At 39.5% G+C, this 12,813-nt stretch overlaps 2 protein-coding genes across 2 annotated transcripts in view; one reads left to right on the forward strand and one right to left on the reverse strand.

Moving 5' to 3' along the window:
* Nucleotides 1–12,707, forward strand: part of PPM1E (protein phosphatase, Mg2+/Mn2+ dependent 1E) — a 191,602-nt gene extending 178,895 nt beyond the window's left edge. The window contains exons 5-7 of the mRNA XM_045773545.2: nt 1,595–1,738; nt 1,963–2,056; nt 7,478–12,707. Of these exons, the coding sequence (XP_045629501.2) occupies nt 1,595–1,738; nt 1,963–2,056; nt 7,478–8,535 (1,296 nt within the window). The 3' untranslated portion in view covers nt 8,536–12,707. The remainder of the gene's footprint in view (nt 1–1,594; nt 1,739–1,962; nt 2,057–7,477) is intronic.
* The window catches only part of TRIM37 (tripartite motif containing 37), a 135,759-nt gene continuing 133,127 nt past the window's right edge, over nt 10,182–12,813 (reverse strand). The window contains exon 25 of the mRNA XM_045773543.2: nt 10,182–10,456. Within this exon, the coding sequence (XP_045629499.1) occupies nt 10,453–10,456 (4 nt within the window). The 3' untranslated portion in view covers nt 10,182–10,452. The remainder of the gene's footprint in view (nt 10,457–12,813) is intronic.

Raw genomic sequence — 12,813 nt, forward strand, 5'->3', positions numbered from 1 at the left:
CAACAGTGACCACTAGGGTCTACATATAGAGGTGGGGCTAGAAAACAACAGTTGTTGACCTCAGACCCTCCCAGAGTCTTGAGGGCTGGCACTGCTCTGCTCTGCCTACCTTGGAGCTACTGGCTGTTGTCATTTGACTGAGGACAAGACCTGGCCCCTGAGAGGTGATCTGTAACCACCAACTTGAAGCTAAGACAATCACTTTGTCTTCCTCTTCTGTTCTATCCTTTTTCCCTCTGTGTCCTCAATATTATGGCTTTTTTTCCTCTGACCACGTTCACCTCGTTTGCTTTGCCAATGATCCTAGTGTCTCAGTCTTGCCAATAGTTCTTTTGAATAATTTAGGTTTGTCTCAGCAGTTACTTTTCTCCTTCTTGTGCTCCCATGTGCTGCTAACTGCTGGGAAGAAAGTAGCTATTCCTGTTGCGAAGCAGCCCTGCCTCCTGTTCTCTCCAGGGCATATGCACTCAAGTGTCTTTATCATGTGTTCCAGGGGGCTGAGTTTTTCAACATTCTGTGTGGGAAGACATTTTATTGGTGGGTGAGGATTTATAACAAACTTTCCCTATATAGGGAAAATGAGAAGTTGTTTTTCTCATTGGCTACAAGGGGCCTTTTACCATCCTTGACGCATTGGTTCTAATTTAGGCCAAGTCCTTGGTAACAGAAAGTCATGCTTATTTGGTGGTGACTCATGTCAAATGGAGATGTCATTTTAGTGTAGTAGTATTGGGGCATTAAGTACACTGCTAACTGAGCTATTGCAGTGCAGTGCCAGGCTGTTCTCTATGGAGTTCCAAAAGCAGAGGCCCCTAAAATTATTGTGTTTCTGGTTTTTTTTAAGTATAAGCAACTTAGCATGCCAGGAAATATATATTATCTCTTGGCTCCTACCTTAATATTCAGAGTATGGGAGCATTTGCTGTGTACCAATCAGAATCTTTGTAAAGCTAGGACCCTCCCCCTGTACAGAGTGTAGGTCAGTAACAAAACAGAGACCAGAACATGGAAATCTTTAAGGGTTGCTGTAGTGGATTGAGCACTGGACTGGGAGGAAAAAGAACTTCAGTTGTTTTGTGTGCTAATGAGTTACCTGCCCTTGGAAAGGTCACAGAACCTGCCATAGTTTTTTTTACAGTACATAAAATGAAATGACTCCTCATCCCTGCCTTGCATACCGTAGATGACATGGGTCTGTGTGGGCACCCGCGCATACATACGTACACATAAAAATGTAGAGAAATAGGAATTGCTGTTTGTTGTGAAATCAAGTTATTAAGAGTCTAGCCCCCAACTAAAATTTTGTGTTAACTATAAATTGCTTTTCGGGGCGCCTGGGTGGCTCAGTTGTTAAGCGTCTGCCTTCGGCTCAGGGCGTGATCCCAGCATTCTGGGATCGAGCCCCACATTGGGCTCCTCTGCTGGGAGCCTGCTTCTTCCTCTCCCACTCCCCCTGCTTGTGCTCCCTCTCTTGCTGGCTGTCTGTCAAATAAATAAATAAAATCTTAAAAAAACAAAACTATGAATTGCTTTTCAATGAGAATTTGAAGTCTCTTTATTTTTACTGACTCTAGTTTTATGTAATTACTTTCAGAGTTTGAGATGTGGGACCACAGGTGTGGTGACTTTCATCAGAGGGAACATGCTCCATGTGGCCTGGGTGGGGGACTCCCAGGTCATGCTTGTGAGAAAAGGCCAAGCTGTTGAGCTAATGAAGCCACACAAACCGGACAGGGAGGTAAGTGTGCTCTGTTCTGGGAGGGCACATGCCACAGCAGCAGGTTTCTAGCTGCTTATTGCAATTACCACCAGTATCTGAACAACCATGCCCACCTTACAGAGGAGTAATAAAGAGACACTTTCCTGGAAGCTGATGAGTTTTGTATCTGTTGTTTACTGTTAAGGTAGATAAGTAAATCCTGAATCCAATTATTTGCTTCTTTCTATTGCATTGCTGTTTAGGATGAAAAGCAGCGAATTGAGGCTCTTGGAGGTTGTGTGGTCTGGTTTGGTGCCTGGAGGGTGAATGGAAGTCTGTCGGTCTCCAGAGCTATTGGTAGGACAAACCAATTCCTTTTTGTTTCTCCAAACTGTCCTTTTCTAGATCATTGTCTCATATTAATTCTGCTACAATAAGGGAAACTGAGATGGTAATTTATATTATCAGAGTGCTTCTTATTGTTTAAAGTAACAATTAGATAATGCCTCTTTTATTTAATTAACCTATTCATTCATATACTTATATTCCATTATTGAAAGGAACTATATCAAGAAATGCAGAACTTATTAGTTCTTTTTTTTTTTTTTTTTTTTAATGGAAGTCTTTACTCTTTGGGACACAAATCTGCTTAAAACTACAGTGATCCTCATTTCATTCCATTTTGGATCACATTTAGCTGAACTCAGTATTTTCAAGAGAATGGAAGGCTCTTCTCCCTATGTTTTTCCTTGCTTATATCTTTGTTTTCATTTAATTATAAAATGACATAAACATTGTACTTTTTAGATGAAACAATTTCTTTAATGTGGAATATAGTGATTTGCCAGATAACGCTAGGGTTTCAAAGAACCTGTCTCCCTGGGAAGGGAGAAGGGGAAGTCAATGAAACCATCTAAAACTTAGAGAGTAAACAGCTGAGCTTAATGGACGAAATGCAAGGGTGTAAGTTCAAAGATAGTCCTGTTTCTATTTTTGTTTCACTTTGGCGCCTGGGTTTATTATATTTTAGGCTTTGTGGCTTAGCTTCATTTTCTGTTTTTTTAAAAAGAATAAATCAGTGTGTGTGCGCCTTTATGGGTGATATGCACGCATACTACAGTTCTTCATTCCCGCCTCCTAAAGAAATTAAATGAAGTAGTCTGACATAGGGATAATATAGATAAATGGAATTCACATGTAATCCCCCCCAATTTTGCTTATCGTTACCAAAATATTCCAGAACATTAACAAAATCTCGAAGGATTGATTCAGTTTCACCAGTGATAGGCGTTCCTCCCACTCTCTGGGAAGGTGCTGGCAAGCTGTGAAGTGGCCCAAATGTGAGCAGCAGAAGGCTGCGAGAGAAAGCGAATGCTGAAAGATCCTGCAAGTGCTTCTGAAAAAATGAGGGTTAGTTTTTATCTCAGACTGAGAGAGTTATTAGGAACTCTGGAATAAGACCCCAGAGGGGAAATTTCTCATTTCTGAAACACACCCCCATGTAGAATTATTTCTGAAAATTCCTTTTGATCTTAGGGTCTTTGTCAGAGTGTCGAAGGTAGCTTTAATGCTTGTCATAGAACCAACTTTACTAGAGAATACTTGCCTTTTCTTGCTTCTAAAAATATAACACAAGGGGAAACTAAAAGCAAGGGGAGAATGTCATTGAATAAGAGACGGTCTCAGAGAGAAGGCGGCAGACTCGATAGAGAAAGTGACTTTTAGGCTGGATGTGGAGGAGAGTGTGTAGGGGAGGAAATTCCAGGGGGAGGGGAGTCCAAGTACAGGGGCATCTGAAAGGGTATGCCATGTTTTAGGAACAGCAGAATGTACAAGAGGCTAGGAGTGATGCAGAGTAAGTGCTGGCGCCAGAACGTGAAGGGGCTCATATGCCAGGCTAAGTAGTCTAGACTCTACCAGGCAAATAAGCAGAGAGGCCACATGATTAGACTAATAAGGTATTTGTGATGACCATACGGAAGACAGAGTAGAAAGCCTAGATGAAATCATTCAGGGGCTATTGATACAGCTTGTTAGAGAGATGAGGGCAGCTCAAAAGGGATACAGAGGACGTATAAGTTGATCAAACAGAAGTGACAGTTTGTGGGGGCAGAGAAAGTTGATTTCCAGGTTTTTGACTTGTGTGACCGAGAAGATGATAAAGCATTTGTAAAAAAGTAGCAGCAGTCTGTGGGGTGAGGAGGAGGGCAGATAATGAGTTCATTTTGGCCATATTTTATATTTTAGATACCTGTGTGATATTTTAAGAGAGAATTCATATGCACTGGAAATACAGATCTGGAGCTGAGCAGAATTCTGAGTTGCAGATAAGAGATGTGGGAACTCATCCCATTTTGGCAATAATATAGCAGTCTATGAAGTGATATTATATATGTTAGTTGAAATTATAGGCTTGGACGGCATTGCCTAGGAAGAATATGTAGTGTGATGAGAGACCAAGGATGAGACTTATTACTTCAGGTAGAAATACACAATGAAGTCATGCTCTCCAGGTTTGTATCTTGGCTGTCACTTTACAAGCTGTGGGCCTTGGGAAATTAATTTCTTTGTGTCTCTCTGTTCCTTGGTAATGTAGGAATAGTAACATTAAATGGCTCGTGGAGTTTTTGTATTCAATGGTATAATACATGCACCATACTTAGAGCCCTGCCTGGCAGTTTTAGCACAAAATGATTAGTGCTATTATTACGTGAAGGAGCCAGTGAAGAAAATCAAGAAGGGATCAGAGATATACAAGTGGGCTATCACAGATACTAGGAGAGGGTTTCTAGGAGTGAGTGGTCACAGGGTCAAGTGCTGTAGAGGTCAAGTGAGACATAGGTTAAAAAAAAAAGACACAGAATTTTGAAAAATAGGAACTAATTGGTAATATACGAGAGAAATGTTTTGGATTAGTAGGTGGAAAAAACCTAGAAAATCAGGTGACAGAAAATGAGCAACAACACAAAAGAACTTGTATAGGTTTAGTTTCTTGGGCAATTTAGTGGTAAAGGAAATAGTGTGGTGGCCTGAGGGAAAAGCTGATTTGGGAAAGGGTCACGTTTATTATTTTTGTTTTTAGGATAAGGAGTTTAGATCAGAGTATGTTTGTAGGATAAAAGATGAGAGCAAGTTGAAGAGAAATTGAAGATGAGAGCAACAGAAGCCAGAGTCCTAGAGAGTCAGGTCCCAGAGCACAGGTCAGCTTTGAGAAGGAAGTGGAGACCTCTTCTTTTGACACAACGGTAGCTGATGTGGTGAATCTGTCTCGATTAAAACAAAAGGGTGGGGGGTAGGAATTGAGGGAATTCAGGCCTGATAAACTTAATTTTCTTTGAAGTGGGAAATTATGCCATCTACCAAAATCCAGTAGCTTAATTGAAAGAGGTGAAGAATGTGAGAATAAAATCGGGGACTAAACAGGGACAAGAAAAAGGACTCCTGAGCAGAGTTCAACTCTACTTAGAAAATAAGCGACACTTAAAGCTTTCAAAACGGAGAGCTTTTCAACTGTTTCTCCTCATGAGCCCTTCAGATTTATGATCCAAGGTTGACAGAGAGGCATGATACGTTTCCTAGCATATGGAGAGAGGAGGCTGAAGATGAAAGGATGTTGCCATTTCTACCATGAAATGGATAATCATGCCCTCCGACCAAATTTGGGGGCGAGATGTCATGAGTCTGACATCCAACGGTAGAGCAGGTGAAGAGCCAGCACTCTGGCAGCACTTTCCCTGTGCAAGTATTTGTATGTTCTGTTCCAAACTAACAGTTGCAGCAGCCTTGTAATTGAAGCACTAAAACAAGATTTTTGGGAACAGTATGACTCAGATCACATTTATTTTTAGAGCTGGAATTCAGAAACTAATAATGATGATAATAATAGTCAGGTGGAGTAGGGGATGGGGAAATTTAGTAAAGTGGATTGATTGGTGGAGAACCCTGAATCTCATGATTGGAAGTTTTGATTAGCTCTCACAGGCTACCAGGAGGCATCAAAGTATGAAACTGATGGAATCAAAGCCATGTTTGAGGGAAGATGGTTCTGGCAACTGTATGAAAAAGACTAGTTTCTTACCTACTGTCTGTTGTTCAGGGTGTCCCATCATGAAACCTGCTGGATAGGGCACGTGGCCCACACTGGTTCTAGCACTTATCTCTAGGGTGCCTATTGAGTTTTCTGGGCCTATCTGAAGATTAAACAGGGATGGGAAATGTTGGAGAGAATCTTATTTGGGTAGGAGAGAACCTAGAACAGATACCAGAAACAGTGATGACAGAACCAGATAACTTATAATTATCTTCATTTTATCATCCCCTAGTCAAAAGCTGTTTTAGTACTGTAGAGAGGACGGTAACTGATGAGGGTGTGGAAGTAACAAATCTAGGATTTAGTTCCAAGCAGTCTGACTCCAGGGCTGGCATCCTTAACCACTAAGCTATATGCCATTACTTTAGAAGTGATAAAACATTTTATAAATTTTAACTACTGTTTCCCAATTATGGTACCCTAATCTAGGAATTACTGCTGAATACTGTTTTCTATGTAAAGAAGTAGTAAACAAGTATCCCTTGTACTAATAAGCTACATGGTTACTTAATAGGCTAGGGACCCTTTGGTTAGATTCTCTCCAAGTACCCAGAGGAAAACAACGAATGTAGAGTTAATGGTTCTAGAAGTACTCCAGATCTGAAAGATCCAGAATGCATTGCAGATGATTAATTTTCTCCATAGTCTGGTGATAGACTGGAGACCTCGGGCCCACACTAGGCTAGGTTTCTGTCTCCACTCCAAGCACCCCATATATAGCTACACGTCACTCCTTAACAGTTGCCTCTGTGTCTTTGCTTATGCTATTCCTTCAACCGAAGGCCCATCTCTGCCTGGTGATAACTAACTTATCCTTCAAGGCCCAGCTCAAATGTCATTCTATAAGTGGATGAACTAAACAAAGGAGAAATAATGACCCAGCAGGGCCTTGGGGGTTCTCACAGTAAGTGGAGAATGAACAACAGCAATAAAGACGGTGGGGGGTGGGGGGGTTCTGATCAGAGACAAATGAAGACAGCAAGAATATGGTAGTCCCCGAAGAGGAGAGAAATGTGGTCATACATTTTCCAGTTGTTCTCTAGAAATTACAAGTAAAGCAGCATTAAAAAGGAGAAAGCAAACTGGACTGGGAACCAAGAGACTTACATTCTAGTTCTCTTGTCTGAATCCTGGGATGTCTTTTCCTGGCTTGAGGGGAGTTGGACTTGATTTTTTTAAAATCCCTGGTAACTCAAACCTTTCTCTGTGCTAGCAGCAGAAAGCTATTAATTTGAAAACAAGGACAGAAAATTAAGTATTTAATGAAGAGAATGACCACAACTTTGGTTTGTTTTTCAATGCGGACTTGTTCTCAAATCTCAAGTAAATCAAACTGAACTACTAGTGAAAAAAAAAAGATCTGTTAACCAACAAAATTTTCCTATGTAACACTGAATTTTTCTAATGCAGCAGCAAACTTAGACTGGACATTTGTTGCCATGCTCGGCTAAGCCTCAGTCATAGCTAGAAGCACAAGATTCAGAGCGTAAGCTAGTGAGAAATCAAGCCCAGTGAATGGCAAGTGTTTAACAGAGAGTAAGGCCTGAGCAGCATCTGATTAACAAAGAACTCAGTAACTAGTTTATAAATTCTTTCCAGTAAATTCAGATCACAATCCAGTAAATTGGCCATAAACATTCTTACATGCAAGGTAGACCCAAATCTGACCTGCTTTCTAACTCCCACAGGAGATGCTGAACATAAGCCATATATCTGTGGGGACGCAGATTCTGCCTCTACTGTTTTGGATGGAACCGAAGACTACCTCATTCTGGCCTGCGATGGCTTCTATGACACCGTGAACCCTGACGAGGCAGTGAAAGTTGTGTCTGACCACCTGAAGGAGAATAATGGAGACAGTAGCATGGTTGCCCACAAATTAGTTGCATCAGCTCGTGATGCTGGGTCAAGTGATAACATCACTGTTATTGTGGTATTCCTGAGGGACATGAACAAAGCTGTAAATGTTAGTGAGGAATCAGATTGGACAGAGAACTCTTTTCAAGGAGGGCAAGAAGATGGTGGGGATGATAAGGAGAATCATGGAGAGTGCAAACGCCCTTGGCCTCAGCACCAGTGCTCAGCACCAGCCGATCTAGGCTATGATGGGCGCGTGGATTCATTCACTGATAGAACTAGCCTGAGCCCAGGGTCCCAAATCAACGTGCTGGAAGACCCAGGCTACCTAGATCTCACACAAATAGAAGCAAGCAAACCTCACAGTGCCCAGTTTTTGCCACCAATTGAGATGTTTGGTCCTGGTGCACCAAAGAAAGCAAATCCCATTAATGAGCTAATAATGGAGAGAAAATCAGTTCACTCATCATTGCCTGAACAGAGTGGTGCTGGAGAGTTTCCCTCTTTTAATTTGGGTTCAACAGGGCAGCAGATAGACAGAATGGAGAGCTTGTCTCCTGTCTGTCCTAGGTTGGAAGATGAACAGTTCAAATTCCTGGGAAAGAGAGTTTCCAGATTGTCTCATTTACGCTATCGTTATTCAAAGAGACGGCACGGATTCAGGTTTAATCCAAAGTTGTCTTCATTTATGTCTGCTCAAGAGCCTTCCTACAAAATAGGCACTAGTCTGTCCTCCCTTATTCGAAGTGGGAAGAGAACTAGGGTGTTCAGAAGTTTTCTGCCGTGGAGGCAAAATATTTGGAAAGGATATAGTGCAAACATGATGAGGAAGCTCAGGAAGAGTGATGATATTCCAGACCCAGGTCTTCCCTGGAGCTATAAAATATAATACTTCCTCCTTAAAGTAGGCTAGCTGGCTCTCCCCCAATAAAAACACCACTGTCAGAGTAGAACCAAGATAGACATTTCTGAAATATATGTGCTTCATTATGAAACCATGGATGGCTCAATTCTTAAATGTAAATAGATCTCTAGGAAACTCAAAGTAGTGTTTTCAATCAATCTAAAAAAGTATTGGCGGTTTCACTAGCAAAATTATATACAACTGGTCCCTGTGATGTGTCTCCACACCTACATACGACCCCCACTTTACTACCCCTTCACATCACTAGTGGAAGCTTGTGAGTTAGTTATTTTAGTCGGGATATCTAGTGTTGAAATCTCAATGCAGGTGAAATCTGGTTTGATGTGCCTAATATATCTATGGAAAACTTAATGCAGAATCAGATTTAGTTGGGGGATGTTCCTCAAAAGACTGGGGACTATGAGGAGAAACCCTCCCCTCTTTTTTCGGTTGGTAAAAGACTAAAAGCCATATGGGTTTTAATTGGTTTCAATGAAAGTAGAAAACTAGTATAAAAGTGTCATATTTTCTGACTTGTGAGGTGGTATATAATCAAAAAGATTTACTGATTTTTTTTCCTGTAACATAAAAGATGATAAAAATTTTCTGAATTAAAAAGTACTTCCTAGGGCTGTGTAGCTATTTGGGAGTTTCATAACCTGTTATGGTGCTTTTGGTGGGATTTTTATTATTTGTCATTTTAGAAGACCACTGTCAACTGGTTTTAACCTATGATGCTATGATGTTTCTCACTGTACCTTCATCTCAGGAATAAAACTGGTTTAATGGAGATGATGTTAGGTACAAATATACTAGAATCAAGTTGCCATTTAAAAAAGAAAAATCAAATAGTATTTGTTTTTTTCTCCCTTAAGTTCACAGACAGCAAAGGCATATACTACTACAAAATAAAAAGTGGCTTCGGAGAATGAAAAATACTGGTTTTAACTTCTCTAAAATTGTTTCCCCCAAGGGAATGAAATAACTGGTGTGAAAGAGGTTGAAAGTACTGCCTAAAGTGAGCCCAGAGGCCAAGTGCAAAGGAGAAGGCAGGTAAACGGAGACTGAGGTCAAGTCAGTTATAAAAGGAGAAAGTGCCACAGTCCTGCCATGTGCCACTGCAGACTGCAGAGAGGACGTCTTTCTCATTTCAGTAGTTACTTCTGTCTGATAACTTGAAGTTGTCTGCTTTTTGCCATTTCTGTAGTTTCAAGCTAGAAGTGTATCTTCAACCAGAGACAGCAAATAAACTACTAATCAGATTCATTCAGTGAAGCAGCCTCTGATTCTCTTGAGAATCATGAATATCACCACATGACCGGATCTTTCCTGCCCTAGTCAGCTATGGACCAGCCGGCTACGGACCAGCCATGCCAATAGATAGGAGTGGCGCCCTCACTTACACCACTGGGGGGCACCAAATGCTCTTGCCAAGAAATGTCCACTGCTTCTGTTTTTACAAAATAATACAATTGTTAATGTGTTAATTTATTATTATTAATGTTAATGTTCCCCAGACCCATAATGGAAACTCAAATTCCTAGACTTTAAAAACAAAAGACCGTAGCATATTCTGGGTGCCAGTATCACTATATAGCAAATAGATAAAAACTTCACTGGCAATGATCAGATTGTTAATCTGTAGATTTTATTTTTAAGAATTTGGATATAAGTAGAGATTTTCGGTATTTCTCTTGATTTTGAAGTCATTTATTCTTTTTCTCAATTCTTGTGATATATGGCTGAGAAGGAGGGAGTAAACATGGCTCCAATTATAGTACCAGAATCTTTTCACCAACCTGATGTTTGACCCCCATACACGGATCTCACTCATATCTGTCATTTTCTGAAGCCTAGATCTTGTTAACAACCCATCAGGTGCAGTGTCAGTTTCAAATCAAATTATCTAAGGAAACAAGAAAACAGGCAGCAGAATATTGGTACACATTATAGTCCAAAGCACTTATCTAAATTAAAATAATTTTTAAAGATTTTCTGTAGTTGTCCATTGCTACTATTTTTGATCAGAATAAAGAAGGTGAAAGATACAAATGATAGGTTTTTTCAGTGGGGAAAAATGGTTGGATGAAACTCAGATGAACACAGACCACATCTTTAAGGGTCTGAATTTTGTAGATCTGACTATATAAGCAGTGTTAATTCCATTTTTCACACCAATAGCCCTCTAGAAAATAAAGCAAAGTAGTTCTAGTGTGGTCAACTTATAAACCAATATTGTGAAAAATAGCAACTATTCATTTGTTCACAACATGCATATTTATAGAGTAGTTTAGGTACCATTTGTAAGGTAAGTCCTTTAAAATTCTAGAATATCAAAGTAGTGGTTATTGGTATGATATATGCTGCTCTTGGTTCTATAAACTAGGTAAAAAGCAGTGCTTTGTGAAATGCAGTGTTATATCTTAATGCCACTGGTGATAGAAAGTAGTTCCCTTCAGTTCAAATCCTGTGCCCTTATTTGCTGCTTGCTAATGTAAGCAATAAGTACCCTTCTAACCAATGGTATCTACACATTCTGTAACTTGTATTTAATGATGGTGTATCTGGTGATTGTAAAAATATTAGACAGTATAAAAGTACATATACTATATATTAACTGTTAATGCTGAGGTAATAGTCTGTGAATTACGTGTTTTGTACTTTAATTGTGTAATTTAGTGGTGGTGGAAATCCTACACTCAATCCTTAAGAGTGATGGTATCCCTTTTTCAATTTAACATGATCTGCATCAATTTGTTTGCCTGCTAAAAAGTGTTGTTAGAATAGGAAATAGTAAAACAAATATAAACAAGAAAGTGTAGTACTCGTTAGGGAAACAGACTTCAAGTTACCAAATGAAGTCATTACAAACTCCTTGTACATTCACTGTGAGTTTCAAAGGGAATCAGTCCCTAACTTAAAGGTTTCCTTTGTTCACTTTCTAGATGTGTACTTTTGAGGGATCTGAGATTTAGCAACATTACAGCACCAAACACCGGGGCAATTAATCCCACTTACATCTGTGCTAAAGAGGATGGTGGAAACACATATGTATATACCTTTTCTTTACCTAGAAGTGCCATCCACTGTCCTTGAATTAGTAAGATTAAAGTTTCTGTTGCATTTAAGTTAACTAGGAGGATCCTTGAAAGTAACACCTTTTCCAAGGACAATGTCAACAATGTCAATGTCAACACTGAGTCTGATTCTGACCACATTTATAGTGGTATAATGTCAACGTGGTGGTATAGTGTCACTCCGCATCTTCACGACAACCATACTCCATTGTTGGAACACTGTGCCAGTAAGAAGTGCAACATCTGACGGGCAGATGAAAATGATGCATAAAGAAGTTCAGTGTTTGTTTACAGATAAAACTGCTGTGGTTCAAGTACTTCCTTCCCCATCAATGGCTTGCCAAGGCTTTGTGAGAAAGTGATTTATAAGTTATTATTTTAGTGTTTAAATATAATTTATTCATTCAATGACCATTCTCGCCTACGCAAGGCCATAAAAGGGGGATACTATAGCTTTGGTCACATCATTATTTTGGACAGTTTTTCTTTGAGTCATAAATTAGCAAAAGAACATACTTTTTTCACCTTTTACCCACTCTTCTGTGAATAGCTTAAAAAATTTTTTTTCGAAATAAGATACCACCAGTATTATTACAAATGACTATTTTCCAGACAAATGGTACTGTGTTGAAAAATAATTGTTACTTCATCTAGCAGCATTTTATCTTCTATTTTGAAGACTATTTATTGTACTAATTAGAAAAAAGGAAATAAGACCGGGAACTCCAGACTGACATAGCAGTTGTTCTGGAAAAGGAACTACTCTAATAAACTCTGATGTATTAGATCATCCACAGATACATCATTGTTAACTCTTATTCTAGGTGCTCTTCGGTGAGAGACAGGCTTTGTTCCCTTGTTCATGACATTTCTCTGCAAAGAATTCTCTATGGAGTGAAGCGAATGAAGTGAATCATTTCTTACCAAGTAAATTTACCAATTTACAAACCTGCTCTACAGCTCACTTTTGAGTTCAGTTGTAATCATGAGTGATCCTTCATATTTTATTAAAACTGTTCATTCAGGTAAGATGTATGTTGAAATTTTGCCAATACCTTAATAAAACCCAGCAATTTAAAACCACGAGTCATTTGTCTTTTCATTTCAAGGGAAGATAATTTACTTAGTGCTAAGGTTACTTATAGCAACGATGACCCTCAAACCAAGCACAACTCCTAATCTAGAT

The sequence above is a fragment of the Ursus americanus genome, chromosome 23 (assembly GCF_024610735.1).
Source record: "Ursus americanus isolate L20-20 chromosome 23, mUrsAme1.1.p, whole genome shotgun sequence".
Taxonomy (NCBI): domain Eukaryota; kingdom Metazoa; phylum Chordata; class Mammalia; order Carnivora; family Ursidae; genus Ursus; species Ursus americanus.